Genomic DNA, 15,844 nt, shown 5'->3' with positions numbered 1-15,844 from the left:
GCTCACCCTCTGGACCAAACTCCTCACCCCCTGGACCAAACCCTGCTCACCCCCTGGACCAAACCCTGCTCACCCTCTGGACCAAACCCTGCTCACCCCCTGGATCAAACCCTGCTCACCCCCTGGGTCAAACTCCTCACCCCTTGGATCAAACCCTGCTCACCCCCTGGATCAAACTCCTCACCCCCTGGACCAAACCCTGCTCACCCCCTGGACCAAACCCTGCTCACCCCCTGGACCAAACCCTGCTCACCCTCTGGACCAAACCCTGCTCACCCCCTGGACCAAACCCTGCTCACCCCCTGGACCAAACTCCTCACCCCCTGGACCAAACCCTGCTCACCCCCTGGACCAAACCCTGCTCACCCTCTGGATCAAACCCTGCTCACCCCCTGGACCAAACCCTGCTCACCCCCTGGACCAAACCCTGCTCACCCTCTGGATCAAACCCTGCTCACCCCCTGGATCAAACTCCTCACCCCTTGGATCAAACTGCTCACCCCCTGGACCAAACCCTGCTCACCCCCTGGGTCAAACTCCTCACCCCTTGGATCAAACTGCTCACCAGGGTGCTCGGGGAGATTTCACCTGCTTGAGCACTCAAAATGTGAGTGTGCAGCCTCAGGGCTTGACAAGGCAGCATCAGAGTGATTCCCAGTCCAGTGAGATTTTTAGAATTATAGAAAATGCTAATAAAACTTCTTCCTCTGAATCTCTTATCTCATTGTTTAAGTGGTACAAACACAAAGGAAGAAACGTCCTCAGGAAGTGCTGGAGACCAGGCCCTGTCCCAAATTCTGCATTTGAAAAAGAAACCCTTTTATAATAATAATAGTTTCCAAATTTTGATTTTTTAATTTAGATTTGAATTACTCTATTATTTGACGCAAATAAACCAAAAATTTGCCCAGAAAACAGGCCCAAAGCACCCTCTTCTCTCAGTAGGTTACATGCTGAACATTAAAAAATGTTGGAATTGTGCTTAACATCAGAAAGTTACTGGAATTGTGCAGAAGATGAGCATTGCTACCAAGATGAGCTGTGTGGTTTCAGCCATTTCTGTACCATTTACTCAGCAGCAGTGACCAAAAAATGCTTTGGGTGTAGTGTCTCTGTGCCTCTGCAGTGTATTTTAATTGCTTTTGAGCAAGTGCTTTAAAATTCCTGCGTGAGAAGCTGGAGGTACACGGAGAAATGATTGATCCATTTCTAGCAGGACACTATTTTCACTCTGGTTTTTGCTGGGAAAAGAAAGAAAACCCAGGGCCAGAGTCTGATTGTGGTATTTCCTCAGCATTGGCTTCCACAGAAGATCACTTCTTGAAGAGTGAATGCTCTTATTTTCTTGGCCAAACTCTTCCAAGGCTCAGTGAGTTTGTGTTTGCCCAGTGTCCAGGCTGTGGTGGGGTGGAATAACCCAGAGCAACCCTTGGAGCATCGTAAATCAGGGGAGCAATTTGCAGTGGGATTTTTTCCTAAAAACTCTCTAAGTGCTCCATTTTGCAGCTGCAAGGCTCAGTGCATAAGGACCATTTATTCATTTGCAATATCATTCCTACAAAATCAGTGAGTGTTTTCCACATTTGTTAAGGAAATACGTTTCCTGACCCAAGAGGTTTCTGGGCTCACAGGTTTCTTCTTAATTGGTTTGCTTAGGTTCCTGTGGTTCTTATCACAGTTTCCTTTCTCCACACTGATTTCTTCCATTAATTTTCTTATAGAATGAAAATCCTGATCACTGAGGGTGAGGAGAAAGTGTTCTTGAAACCTGCTCATCTGTAAAGCTGGGTTTTCTTTGGCTTCTTCCCTTTGGCTGGAGGCTGGGGTGTAGTTCTTCACCCATTCTCCAGTCAATCTGTCAGGCTCATTCCTGAAAGAGTAGCAATTCCAAATAAAACTTCTATCCTTCACCCCCACTTAAATCTTCATTCTTATTTTTCCAGATGTGCTTTTTCCTGGTCTTCATGAAATGGTGAAAAATAGTGTCTTGGAAATAATTCCTTTTTATCCTGCACTGTTCAGATGCAATAGGCAAAAAGCTGGAGATGGGAGGAAAAAAGAGTCCCAGGAAGAGAAACAGGCTGCCAGAGCGTTTCTTTTTACAGCGAAATAAGTTTTGCATGGAGTTCTGAGAACCTGTCTGCAATCAGGAATTAGGAACCCGTGTCTTGAACACTCTGCTGTTGCTTGGATTGATTAAAAATTCCTTTTCCTGTAGATGTTCAGAGAAGTTCATGGATGTGAAACGGTGTGAGAGTAGACACCTGCAGGGAGCTGCCTGGCTCTCCGCTTGGGATTAGGAAATTAAAATTTAGCCCCATTTTCTTCTGTGCTTGGTCCCTGGTGCGTATTTAAGGGGATTTTGTGACCAGCTGCCTTGCCCTGTCTGTGTTCACTCCAGCAAGTGTCTCACCTTCAAGTCTGGGGCACTAACTTGGTCTTCCTTAAGTTCTGAGACTAAATACAAAGGATTTTATCAAACTTTCTTGAACACAAGTGAGTGTTTGGTGGGAGATAATTTCAGTATGTGTGTCTGCCACAGGCTGGGGCTCCTTCAGTCTTCCTTCAGCCTTTGCAGGCCTTTTTGTTCCGTTCTTCTATACAGACAATCTCAGTCCATGTTCTTTGAGAATCTGCTCCTCCTGCTCTCCCTCAGACTGCTGTCCAGCTGGTTTTATTCTCCTCTGGCCCTGCAGGTCCCATCCCCCAGGCTGGTTGTAGGCAGCGCTCGGGGATTTTTTTTATCCAACCACTCCCAATCTGGGATGATGTTCCTACTGGGATAAGGAGTGATGTGTGTGCAGATACATCTGTCCAGCATTCATCCCATGCTGCACACATCAGCTATTGATAAATACATGGAAGAGTAAATCAATAGATTTAAATCTCTAAGGGGGTTGAAATAATGGATCAATAGGAAAAGGAGTCAAGTCCCAGAAGTGAACTTATATCACAGAGAGATCCAGGAGCCTTGGTGTGTGTCCTGCATGGAGAAGCATTCCTGCAGCTCCTGGAGGAAGTGTTGGGAGAGCAAAGCATGTTGATAACGCTGCTGTGCTGTCCCTTCCTTGCTGTTCTTAACAGTGAGCATCCTTTGTCCCTTTTCCTGCTGCCTTTCCCTCCCTTTCCCATGAACTTTTTGGATTTATCCAATTGACCTTTGTATCTTTTCTCTTTGTTTTTTTCTCTTTATTCCCTCTGCCTTTGGTTTCTCCTCTCTATCCCACCCTGTCTCATCTCCCCCTTGTCTTTGCTCCCTGTTTTTATGTTCCCAGGCTCACCCTGTTGTCCCTCCCACCCAGCAGGTGTCCAGCCAGGTCCCCGAGCCCGTTCCCACGGCGTTCGGAGCCGTGGAAAGCTCCCACCCCTCTGGCAGCACCCCTGGCACCGCAGCCCCCGCCTCCAAACAAGGTCGGTTCATGGAGATTTCCTCCCTCGTTATTTTGAATCATTTATTTTTTCCCCTCCGTTCTTGTTTTAGTTGGAATATTTTTGGCAGGGAGACCAGCAGGCAGCAGAAATAGGAGGGGAAGAACTTCTCTTCCTCCAGTGGAACATTTTAAGTGTGTTGCTAAGGCAATTAATTGGAATTTGCTAATGTGAAACTGGTTAAAAATAATTGTCTTCAATCTTCTGTGTCCTGAACGTTGTTTCAGAGCACACAGAAGGATGAAACTCCTCTCACCCAAGTGACATCCTCCAGAAACCAGCGTGTTGTCAGGGAAACGCTTTAGCCAGAGAGGCTTTGGATCACTTGGATAATTAGCCACAGCAATGGCATGGATCGAGAGAATCATACGGCTTCCCCGGAGCTGCTTGTGTGTCTAGTCGTGTAGGAATGGGCAAAATTAACTAGCGAAAAACCCATTAGTGTGCCAATTGTCTCATAATGTCCATAGCAGATTTTGCTGACTTTGGTAAAAATGGCACAGATGGAAAAAGTTTCTTAAAATTCCATTTCCTTGGACAACACTCAGGCACAGGATGGGATCCTTGTGGTCCCTGCACAGGGCCAGGAGTTGGACTTGATGATCCTGATGGGTCACTGCCAGCTCAGGATATTCCATAATAAACAGTGGAAGGGAGATTTTAAAAATCGTTCAGGGAATTGTCTCAGGAGGCCAACAGCAGGCCCAGGCTGTTCCCACTCTGGAATTTGCAGCCTTCGGCACCTGCAGTTCCTGATGTGTGCAAGCAGGATGGGTGCTGGAGTACAGAGCTGACACCACCGTTTGCTTCCCAGTTTTACCCATGGCATCACAGCCTCCTGGGCTCTGCCTGGGGTGACTCATGCAGGGAAGTCCTGGAGTGCTGAGATTTTTATTTCCGAGTACCCAGAGTCACAGAATCACCAAGGTTGGAAAAGCCCTTCCAGATCTTCGAGTCCAACCCAGCACTGCTATGTTCAGTACTAACCATGTCCGCAGATGTCACATCCACACACTTTTAACACTTTCAGAGAAAGTGACTCCACCACTGCCCAGGTCAGTGCCTGGCCACCCTTTCCATGAAAGAATTTTCCCAAAATCCAAGCTGAACCATCCCTGGCACAACCTGAGGCCATTTCCTCTTGTCCTGTTGTGTATTCCCTGGGAGAGGTTTGCCAGAGGAAAACCAAGCCTCGGAGGAGCACAGCTCTAGCAAAGGGGACAAACTGACGTCTCTGGTGCTGCAGATGTCCTCGATCCCTGAACAGCACAGTCACTGCTGGGAAGCCAAGGACCACCTTCCCCAGGTGTCCCTGGGGTTGTTCTTACAGCCACAGCGTGGACGTCGGGGTTTCCTTCCTCCAGTGCTGTGCCTCCAAACTGCTGCAGTGTCTAGAAATTGGTTGAAAGAGGTTGAAAAAGGACCTTTGGGGGCTGCTCTGGTCCTATCTCCCACTTAAAGGCAGGCTGTGGCTCTGTCTAGATGTTGCAGCGAACCTTCGTCCCCAGTGTCACCTTAACAAGGCATGAGTAGGTCTGATGTCCTTTGTTTCTGCTGTGGCTGTGCTCCCTGAGCTCTCCTGGCTGTTTGGTGCTGCCCAGCTCTGGCACAGCTGCTCTTCCCTGTGTCCTCTCTGCCAACATTCCCAAGTCCCTCTTGCTGCCAGGGTCATCCTCTGAGCACACCTCGTGGTCACCTGGTCACCCCAGTGATAGCTGAAGTGCATCTGGCCTGGGGACAGAGCTGGGCCTGAGCTGTGAAGTCGTGCAATCACAGAACGTCCCCAGCCAGAAGGGACCTGTAAGGATCACCAAGTCCAGTCCCCTGCTCCTCACACGAACACCTACCACAAAACCATATGACCAAGACCTCCTTGAACTCTGATCTCTGAAAATCCAGCACTTTCCATCACAGTATTTCATCTCTTTGTATGAAAACGTGGATTTCCAGGGCAAACATCTTGCCGCTCTTCTCTCTCTCTTTCACTTAATCCCTTTTTGGGCAGCTGTGAGTAAACTGGAAGTAAATGTGTTTGTTTAGTTACACAGCTCTGACAGCGCTGGTTTGAACATAAAGCAGGGATTAACTGGGGTTTAACACCAGTGAGCTTCCCTGTGTTTATCTCCGTTCCATCCCAAAAAGAGTCAAACATTTGTTCCAGTCCAAAAATTGCTAAAGAGCACATTTTTGTAAGCACTGCAGGGAAAGCCCTGGAAAAACACTCGGCTGTGGCTGGGGCAGGCAGAGCAATGTAGGGGTTAGTGTCGGTAATTAATAGACCCCATTAATAGTATTTAAACTGAATTAACGACTTTTGGGGGGCATGTCTGTTCAGAAATACATGCCAAAGTATCAAAATTATTTTTTATTTCGATGTTGGGGTTTTTTTGCTTCCAAAACAAAGGCAGTGACAGATAGGGCTGCATGGCTGAAGTGTTCATTAAAACCAGTGTCGTTGTTTCTCCAAAGTCCCCTCTGCCAAGTTCATCCTGCGGGTTGGATCATCCCTGTGCCCTTTCTCTCCTGTGCCCATTTCAGCTGTTGAAGTTTGGAGTCAGGCTTTCATTGTGATTCTGTGACACCCAGCGCGACTTGTGCAGCTGCTTCTAACTGTGAGCTGCACCTGGCCGGTCCGCTGGGCTCGGATGGGGCTCAGGATTGCAGCTGTGCGCTCTGCCAGCAGAGCAGGATCTGCAGTCCCTGTTGGCTTGGTCTGGAAGTCATTCCTGAGGCTGGATCTGGGATGGCATTTTTTATATCCTTGGTTGGTTTTTTTTAAAGACAAGCCTTCGGCATTTTGTAGAATCCTGGAATGGTTTCGGTTGGAGGGACCTTAAAGCTCCTCCCGTTCTGACCCCGCTGCCATGGCAGAGACACTTTCCAGTGGGCCAGGTACAGGAATTGCTACTCTAATACCTTGAAAAATCACATTATTTAGGTGCAAATTCTGGTTCCTGTAGATGCCCCTGGTGTGTCCATTCCAGGCCGGCTGACAGAGGGGAGGATACTGCTGGAGAATCAAGGTCAAGCCGGTGGCCCAGCCTATGGAGCCTGGCTGCAGGCTGGTGCAGGAGGTGCAGTGGGACAGAACTTCATGGAATCAGAGCTGCCCACATTTATTCCACTTGCAGAGGCTCAGGGAGATGTTTGGAGTAATATTATCCTCTTTTCAAACCTCTTTCCAAATCATGCAATGCATCAGACACGGAGAATGTGCAACATGGTTTGTGGAAAACAGATTAATATCAGACCCCGGAGTTTGGAAAAGCCCCTCTGCTGACATTGAGTCAGGCCTGGTGCCGTCTCATGAGTGTTTGCGTCAGGACAAAAGATGGAAAAATGGCAGCGAGCCCAGCAGTTATTGTCAGATAAACACCACAGAGCAGGAACAAATTCCTGTATCCAGTAAAATCTTCCTCATCCATTGCCCTGGCTAGTCTGTGCCACTGGGACCACCCAACAGCCCAGCAATGGCTTTTCCATGAAGGAGGCTGCAGAGTCTGTCCCACTGCATATGTGAAAGAATCCTTTAAGAATAATTTTACAAAAATTGTATTAATCAGGAAATTTTAAAAAATATCTCTTGATATTTCCCCTGGAGCAGCCGGTGCTTCCTGTAAATACTTTCTAAATATAACATGAGGAATGATCTCAGCATATTTAGGAAGAGGGATTTGGTCCAGTTGGGATGAATTGCATTGATTTTTGTTTTCCCTCTGCAGCTGTGAGTTGTTCACGTGACTCTCTGTAACAGTTGGCAGAGATGAGACCTCCTCTGCCAGGACTTGGAGATTTGTTCTCTGGGATGAGGATCCAAGTTCAGATTTGCTTGTCATTAGCCAAATCTGCTTCTCATTCTCTGAAATCCCTCCTCAGATCTCTTTTCTCTGGGATTTTGCACATGCAGCCTGTATCCATGATGAGAACATTGGCCAGAAAAGGTGTGGTTTGAAGGAAGGGAGTGAAACCTCTGGTTTCAAACGCAGCTGTGAATTTGTGCTGGTTTTATCTCTCAGAATTATTTTCTTAACACTTCAAATGCATTTGGTTGGTTTTTTGGGGTTTTTTTGAGCATTGTCCTTTGCCTCAGGGGGAGAATATCCAGGCAGTTGTTTATAGCAAGCTGTAAATGTCAGGAATGCTCCAGGAGTTCCTGCAAAGGATGTTCCAGAAATCAGAGGTGATGTGTTTTCTTTTTCCAAACCAGTTCCCTCATCCTTTTTCTTCCACAGAGCCTCCAGAATCAAAATCGGCTGTTGGGATACTCTTTCCCATCTCTTTCCTCACTTGTCATCCTCCTCCAAAGCCATGTCCCTGGGTGCCTCATTAGGTTGATAAACTACTGCTTTGGCCATGGGCCTCTGTAATGCTGCTGGGGCTGCTGACGGCTGCAAGCAGAGTTCACTTTTGCTCCAGCTATTCTAAAGGTGGGATTTGATGCTCCAAGCAGTTTCCAATGGGGTCTCCTTCAAAAACCCTTTGGTCCTCCTTCAAAAACCCATTCCCTCCAGCTGAGCTGTTGAATAAGCCCCAAATGGAAATCCAGCAGAGCCAAACCTGTTCAGCTCTACCTGAATTTTGATGATTTGGGGTTGGTTGTGGCCTTTGACTTCCTAATCTGAAGAGCAGGTTTGTGTCTCTGGCTTTTCCAGAATTATTTTTGCCTGTGTAACAGTGTCCTGAAGGAGTTGAGTGTTCCTGCAAGATCGTAAATGATAATGGCTCATACTTTTGTGGAAAAGGAGTGGGAAGCAGCAGAGCTTTGGAAGCTGTGTGACAGTCATGGCAGGGACGGGATCACCAAGTGTTTCGCTGATCGTGGGATGAGTGCGGGGACTTCTTTCTGCACGAGATTTTGGGGGTTGTGTTGATCCATTTCTTCCAAACAACTAATCTAAATTTCTCCTCTTGCAGTTTAACCCATTCCCCCTTGTCCTGCAAGTTTTTGTCCATGTAAAAAGTTGCTCTCCTTGTTTTATAAGCCCCCTTTAAGCTTTGGAAGGCTGCAGTGAGTCTGTCTGCAGATCTGTCTCTTCTCAAGATGATAGAGTTTGTATTTTCAAATCTGGATTCCCAGCGAGGTGCAGGGGCTTCTGGTGTCTTCCTCACAGCTCCTTGGCAGAATGCAGAAATGGGAACCAAGGGAGTCAAGGCACCAGGCAGGAACATGGAGTTGCCTTGCTGTTGATAATGGGTTTTTTCTCCTTTCCCAGAAGAGAAGCCAAAACCAGATCCAGTATTAAAACCACCTTCTCCAGTCCTCAGACCAGAACCTACTGAGGAGAAGAAAGATCAAGCTGGGCAGACAACCGAGGCCCCCACCTCAGTGGAAACCCCACCAGACCTTCCTCGTGCTCCGTCGCCAGCCCCGGCCACTCCGGTCACAGCTGTCCCCGCGGCTGCCACTGCTGTCCCCGTGGCCAGCAAAACGCCGCCCACGGCTGACCCAGAGGACAAATGTGAACTGGCCTCCCCCGGAGAGGAGGCGATGCCTACGCCCAGTGCCACAGGCTGCCTGGAGGCAGCGGCCCCTCCTCCTGTGAAAGAGCCTGGTGCCCAGGTGTGCACAGAGCCCAGCAGTGCGGTAGCATCACCCGGTGACACCCTGGTGCCGGCCGGGCCCGGTGTCATCAGCGACACAAGCAGCGCCAGGGCTGCAGGGGCCGACCCTGTGGCAGAGGTGGCCCAGGCAGAAGCTGCAGCCTTGACTGTGGAGCTGGAGCCCCCCGAGGCCCCCCTAGTGGAGCTGGAGAGTGCTCCATCACCTCCCAGTGCTCCTCACGCTGCTCCCTCTCCTCCTCCCACCCTGCCACCCACCCCGCCGGCCCCGTCCCCTCCAGTTTCTGTTGCTGCTGTTGCCACTACAACTCTTTCTCCACCTCCTCTCCTGTCTCCGAGTGCCCTCCCTGTTGTCCAGGGAGATTTAGAAGGAGAGGAGAGCACAAGAACTACTCTAAGTGAAGAGGTAAAAGATACTGAAAAGAAGGAAGAGACGGAAACAGATGGGCAACTGGAGGAGAGCCGGGAGGCTCTGAGTGTGAACTTGAGCAGGAGTCCTGTCCCAGGTAAGCATTGGGCTCTGTGGGTTCATGTAATGAACTGCAGGATGAAGGAAAAGGGCTTTTTCTTCTTCCAACAGATGCCTTTCTTTCTATCTGCAAAAGAAAAAAGCGTGGTGGTGCCTCGTGGCCACTGTTATTGTGAAATGCTGATCTTTGTTGGCAGGGATAGAAATCCCTCCTGATTGTTCATAATTGGTCACTGACTTGGATGTGTGTCCCAGACTGGGGTGGGCTCATGCTTTCATGGCTACACAGGGCTGGTGGAAGTGGAGTGCAGAGCACACTACCCTGCATGGAATCCCAGGATGGTTTGGATTGGAGGGACCTTAATTCCCATCCAGTGCCCCCCCCCCGCCATGGGCAGGGACACCTTCCAGTATCCCGGGCTGCTCCAAGCCCCAGTGTCCAACCTGGCCTTGGACACTTCCAGTGATGGGGCAGCCACAGCTCCTATTCCCCCCGAGGTGAGCGGTTGGTCCAGAGGCCTGTGGCTCTGCATTTGGGTCCCTGAAGCGTTTGGGAGGAAGCCCCTGAGCCACCAATTTCCAGAACTGCTGGACTGGGGTCTTTTCCAGCTGTAAAAATGTGTCACAGTGTTCCCAGATGCGGTAAAATGAAATGGACCGTTCACACTCATCCAAACAACTGACAACCAGTGTCACACCAGTGTTACCCACCTGGGTCACACCCCATCGTCACCTCAGTGTCACACACCTCTACCTGCCCAGCCTTCATTAGTGATGCTTCTGCTTTTCGTTTGCAAAAGTCACATGTAAGCAAAATGTATGATTTACAATTTTAAATTTAAATTCTGCAGTTTGCAGTTTAAAATTCACTAAAATTGCAATTTCTGCAACTGCCTTTTAAAATCCAGCCTATTTCTCCAAGTGTTGTTGCCTGCCTTTGGTTTCAGCCCTGCCACATCTCTGGTTTGGCACTGTGGTTTTAACACTCTGTGTTTCCTATGGAAAATGACTTTTTTTGCAGGACTTACTGGAGATCAGATTGTGGAAAAGAAGTTAAACGATCGATTCCTTGTATTTGCTGCTGGAGGGGTGTAGTGGGGGCTGTTCTTCACACACAGGCAGTGTTATAGCGTTTCATGTGTCACATTTTCTACGTCCTGTTCTGCAGTTATTTCAGTCCCTTGGAACTTGGTGAAGCTTGGACAAAGAGGACAAACAGCCGGTTGTGACACGGATCTTTGTTGGTTTCATTTTTTAATGTAACATTTACCCTATATGGGAACATAACCCTATATGGGGGGTCTTTTTAGGTTTGTTTTTCATTTCGATAAATGGGAAGTGGGCTCAGAAATGGGCTCTGCTCTTAAATACACTGAAAAACGGGGGTTGGCCCTGCTCCATGTTTGTGTGATGCTCAATATGCTGATTTTAAAATCCAGTATCTACAGATGAGAAGAAAGATCCGTTTTGCTACACCGACCATGAGGTTTTTTTCCTGTTAATCTTCTTTTACCTTTATTTCACTTGGGTCATTTCACTGCTCTGGCACTTGTTGTTCTTTCAATCAAAGCTAATTCATAAACCAAATTAATTTCCTTACAAAGGAGAGGAGAAATGGGACACTGTAAATAAGGTTTTGCACAGGCCCTGTTATTGCTGGGTTTGTAATGGCCTGTAGTTTAAATTTAAAAAAAATTAACTTACAGTGTTTGGGCTTTTAATTATGCAGAAGATTGATTTTAATGCTGTAATGTCATTATGCTCCAGAGCACACATTAGCCAAGCCATTGGCTTTGGCAACACGGAAACAAGGAGTTCTCAAGTCACATAAAAGATGACTTGAAACTCAGATTTCTGTTAAAAGCTCAGGGCTTCAAAGAAAGCACAAAGCTCTCCAGGTGGTTTTTTGTGCTTTACCCCTGATTTAATGATCCCGAACTATTGCATTTCTCTGCCAGCCTTCTTTTCAGCAATAATTTTCCAGTTCTTTCTTGGAGAGAGGAAGAGAATTTGAAATAACTTTCATCCGAGGCTGCCTGCTAATTCAGGAACGAGGAACAGCATGTCTGCCATGCACACTGGAAGATCCAGATGCTGACCCTCAGGAGCAAGGAGAAAGGGTTATATTGTTGTGTTTTCTTGGACTAAAGGCTGAGAGATTTTTTTTATGGTCTCTGGAGTTAGGATTAAACCTGGGATAAGGGAAACTTCTCAGGCGCCTGCTGGTAGCTGTGAGCTCTGTGACTTTGAGCAGTATTTCTTTGGGGTTTTCAGCAGAACAGTGTTTTTATTACAGAGCAGCTTGGCCACAAATCGTCCCCTGCTTTCCCTTTAAAGGGATCCGAGTTGGCCTGGCTGGGGCAGTGCTGGAACCTCTCGGGATAATCTCATTCCTGCAGCAGTTCCTCCTGCATATCCTTTTCATAGCTATAACCTGGCCTGCCTGGTTTTGGGGATGAGACCTTCATCCTCGCCAAGCTGCTGGGCCAGCGCTGCTGAGGCTCCTAAGTGGATTACATATTTTGCACTCGAGGTGGCAGCTTTTCAGGGATGAGCAAAGGGATTTGCCTGTTCCTGCAGTATTTTACAGGACACACCTTTTGTCCAGCGGTCAGGGAAACCAGACTTGGATTTTTTGGTCTGTCAAGCTCTGTGGTGAGAAAGAAAATATATTCAGACCCTTAAACATCTTTATCCTGCAGCAGTTCTTTTTTTACAGCTCAAGAAAACAACTTTGTCAGTGTTTGCAGGGAGAGGCCGGAGCTGAGTCGATCCTGTAGGGATTCAGGGGAGCCTCCACTTCTCCTTTTCCAGTGGCGTTAGGTCTCTACCAGATTTCCGAGGTCAGGGGATTCTACTGGAGCACCCTTGTTGTATTTTACACTGAATTCTGCCTACTCTGAACACCCTCACAGCAAAGTTGGCAGCTTTAGTGGTTTGGTCTCTGTGCGTGTGAGTCACCAGATCATCATTCCCTGCTCATGAGCATCACTGGTTGTGCATCTCTGTCAAATGGGGAAGATTTGGTGGCTTTCAGATCATTCAACCACTGAGCAGTGCAGGATGTTGCACCAATGGTTTCTTGCTGCTGACTGTGTTCCTAGTCCGAGCATCTGCCCGAAGGGGACACGTTCCCCCTGTTCTCAGGGCACAGGTTGCGTTCCTGCCTCCTCAGGAACTTCTGCCTGGAGTTTTTAGGACAGGCAGAGCTGTTAACCTACAAGGGGCAAGAGCACATGCTTTTTAAAGTAATTAATTCCTACTCATCTGCTCTACAAGGAGAAAAATAGATTATCAAGAGAGGACTTGGGTGCTTCAATCCACACAAAAAACATCACCCTGGCTAAAAGTCATCAACAACTGTTGCTTTTTTATTAAATTCTTGGGTTTCTGTAGCTACAGTGAGGGACCAGCACTTTCCAGGCAACGAAACAGGAAAAAGTGTTTCGGTGGTGGAGTGGAATTTCTGCAGAAGGTGCTACCAGAAACCTGAGGCCTTTGATGTCACCATTCTGTCATGGCTATTACAAGAAGCAAAGAGGAAAACAAGAGGCTGATGTGTGTCCCAGACAGAACTCCTTGGAACACAGGAAGCCGAAAGAACTTAATACACATGGAATTCAAAGAGGTGTTTCTTGCAGAGCTCGTTTATAAGACATATTTCTGTATTAAGTAGCCCAGCTTTGGCGAGTCCTGGAATTTCTGAGCTGGGGAGGCTGTAACGAGCAGCTTGGGCTGTAATTGGAAATACCGTGGAGAAATTTCTCCAGCACCAAAACCTGGAGAGGCAGAAACATAAATCAGGTATCGCCTTTTTCTTGATTTGCTGCCATAACCACTGGAATATATTTTCTTTTCCATGAGCTGGAAGGCAATGGTGAATCTTTGCTTGGCCTTTTGTGGCACCTTGGATAATAAAATAAAAATATAAGGGCTGGTATTAATTAGACTTCACAGTTGGCAGCACATCAGAGAGGAGAGGCCTCATGTTCCACCGGATGGGCCGTGAGCTCGCGGGTGGTTCAATCCTGTGGGAAGATGTTCCACTGGGGAATGTGACACAGCTGGAGAAATGGGCTGAGGGACCGTCAGACCTGCTGAACAGATCCCTGCCGTGCTGGGGTTATCACTGGGAATGGTGTCCGGGATAGTCTGCAGTTAAGGGTTTGTTCCTCTTTCCAGTCCTAAAGTAAATCTGTGTTATCATTCCTGTTATCTCCCTTGGTTTTGTAAGCTGTGATAAGAACTCAGTGTTGGTTGAGTTTCTGGAGTCCCTTCTCCAAAGGAATTAAATGAGCTGAAAACAAGGTCTGGAAGTGTGAACAGTGGCAAAAATGACCCTGCATTTGGGCAGAAATTAAACTGCTGGAGAGAACATGAAGTTGCTCAAGCTGGGGACCGGAAAACGGAAAAGAAGACCAGAAGTGTCCGGAATTGTTCCTCTCCAAGGGCCAAACTGGACACATTACTTTGTATTTCCCTATAGCCAGACAGAGGAAACTCCGTCCTCAGATGAATAACGCCATTGTCCTGTTGGATTTGGGGTTTGGGAAAGTTGACACCCAAACTCACATCAGTGCAAATTCTCCTTTGAACTCCTGCAGCAGAAATGTGAATGTGACAAAAAAAAAGAAAACTGGTGTCTGCTACTTTAGGAGGGGGGAAATTGAGCAACATCTCCAGAGATCTCTGGAGATCCATGCTGGGGAGCTCCACAACACAGTCAGGGGTTGCTCCAGCCGTAGAATGCCCTAGCTGGTGGAAGTCGTGTGATTTAAGGCAAGACTCATTCAGGAGGCTTGGCAGGATTGTAGCCTCTACAGAGCTTACTTTTGCCAAAAAAAGGTGGAAAAAAAGTATACTTGAGCAGCAGTAATGTTCACATCCTGCCAACTGAGGAAGGAAACGCCCTGGACCTTTGCCAGCCCCAAATCCATGACCCCTGAGTTTATTTCTGTGCGGTTAAAAATGAAACGTTATTTTACACCATAGTTGGTTTCCATGGTTTGAGTTTGAGGGGAGTGGAATTCCATCAGATTAAAAACTTTGGGATTGATCAGTTAAATTACTCGGCTCAGGCAAAATTGAGGTTGTTGCTTTGCAGACCTAATCCCTTCTTGGAGAAACCCCTGAAAGTGTGCAAGTGACATCACCAGACCAGAGGACTGAAAACAGCGCTTTGAGAAGTGCTCATTTTCACTGAATTTTTGGCAGGTTTTGTGATTTAGGGAACTGAGGAGCCTGACTTAGATCTCTGCTTTGCTGAATTCCAGAAATTACCACGTGCATGGACACAGATCATTCCCAGCCCTGGTTTTACCCCAGGACAGTGAGAATAACTGGGCTGTTCTTGCCAAGGTGCCAGGAGCTGCTGGGAGCAGCAGTAAAGACTGATCCCAGTTGTGGGAGACAAAGCCGTGTTGCAGTCTGTGCCTGCTTGGCCCTTCCTCTCCCCTCCTTTGAGCCCCAGGAAATTCGGGATTTGTGCTGGGTCTCTTCCCAGCCCTTAAAGCCTCTCCATAGAGAGAGGCAGTGGATGGGATGTGCAGGACCTGGAGCTTGGGAAACCTGGATGATTTTTCCAGCCATTGGTTCTGTGAACAGGGAGATGATGTTTGAATATTTAAGTAAGACTTTCCTTTTTTAATTAACTTTGCTTTTGGGGTGTTCAGCCTGAAGGAAAAAGTCTTCCATCAGCGCCAGTAGCTCCTGTTGCTCCTTGGGCTGGGGCCTGGCTATGGTGATTCCCATGGGAATCTGCAGAGTGTCTGCAGGTCCATGGTCACCTTTCAAACAGGGAAGCACTCTGGAGAAGCCACAGAAACTTGTATGTATCCTTTGGAGCAGTGGGAGCACAGTAAATCCCATTTGCTCCATGCCCTTAGGGACAGAGTTAGCTGTTATTAACTCTTATTTATCCATAGTGAAGAACTTTTCAAAATTGTATTTTATTGTGATAAAGGAAGTGCACACTGGGTTTTTCCACAGTATCTGCTGGAAACCAAAGGCTGGGGCTAGAAATCTGTTTGCAGTAAACTTCAGTCACAAAATCAATCCCATTTACACTCTGTTAACTGGGCATCTGTGCCTGGGATCCGAATTTAAGCTGGGAGCAGTTGTCACAAATTGGGAGCAGATTGGATTAATGGGTTTGTCTCCTCTTAATATGTTGTGTGGTTTCTTCCACCCTTTAGAGGGAAAACGTGATTGGAGTAAATCAGTGCTGATCTTGGGAATACTCCGTGGTGTTTTCATCGACTCAGTTGGCCAGGGAGATCATTAATGGTGGAGTTACGAACCTGCTTTTAAATTGCAATATAAATCCAGCTCAGACCAGTGCTGCAGGATTGAAGGAGCTTCCCTTTTGGATGAGATACTGGAAATTTG

General features: G+C 47.5%; 1 protein-coding gene across 6 annotated transcripts in view; it reads left to right on the top strand.

The window, feature by feature from the left end:
* The window catches only part of EIF4G3 (eukaryotic translation initiation factor 4 gamma 3), a 144,404-nt gene that overhangs the window by 90,601 nt on the left and 37,959 nt on the right, over positions 1–15,844 (top strand). For 4 of the 6 annotated variants that reach the window (XM_066202783.1, XM_066202784.1, XM_066202788.1 and 1 more), the window contains 2 exons: positions 3,276–3,411; positions 8,643–9,494. In XM_066202783.1, the coding sequence (XP_066058880.1) occupies positions 3,276–3,411; positions 8,643–9,494 (988 nt within the window). The remainder of the gene's footprint in view (positions 1–3,275; positions 3,412–8,642; positions 9,495–15,844) is intronic. The other 2 variants (XM_066202786.1, XM_066202785.1) reach the window with 2 other exon arrangements.

The sequence above is a fragment of the Chamaea fasciata genome, unplaced genomic scaffold (assembly GCF_029207755.1).
Source record: "Chamaea fasciata isolate MVZ Bird 193981 ecotype frontalis unplaced genomic scaffold, bChaFas1.0.hap1 SCAF_23, whole genome shotgun sequence".
In the NCBI taxonomy this organism is placed as follows: domain Eukaryota; kingdom Metazoa; phylum Chordata; class Aves; order Passeriformes; family Sylviidae; genus Chamaea; species Chamaea fasciata.
Note: the sequence above shows the minus strand (reverse complement) of the source record. Positions and strands in the feature narration are given on the sequence as shown.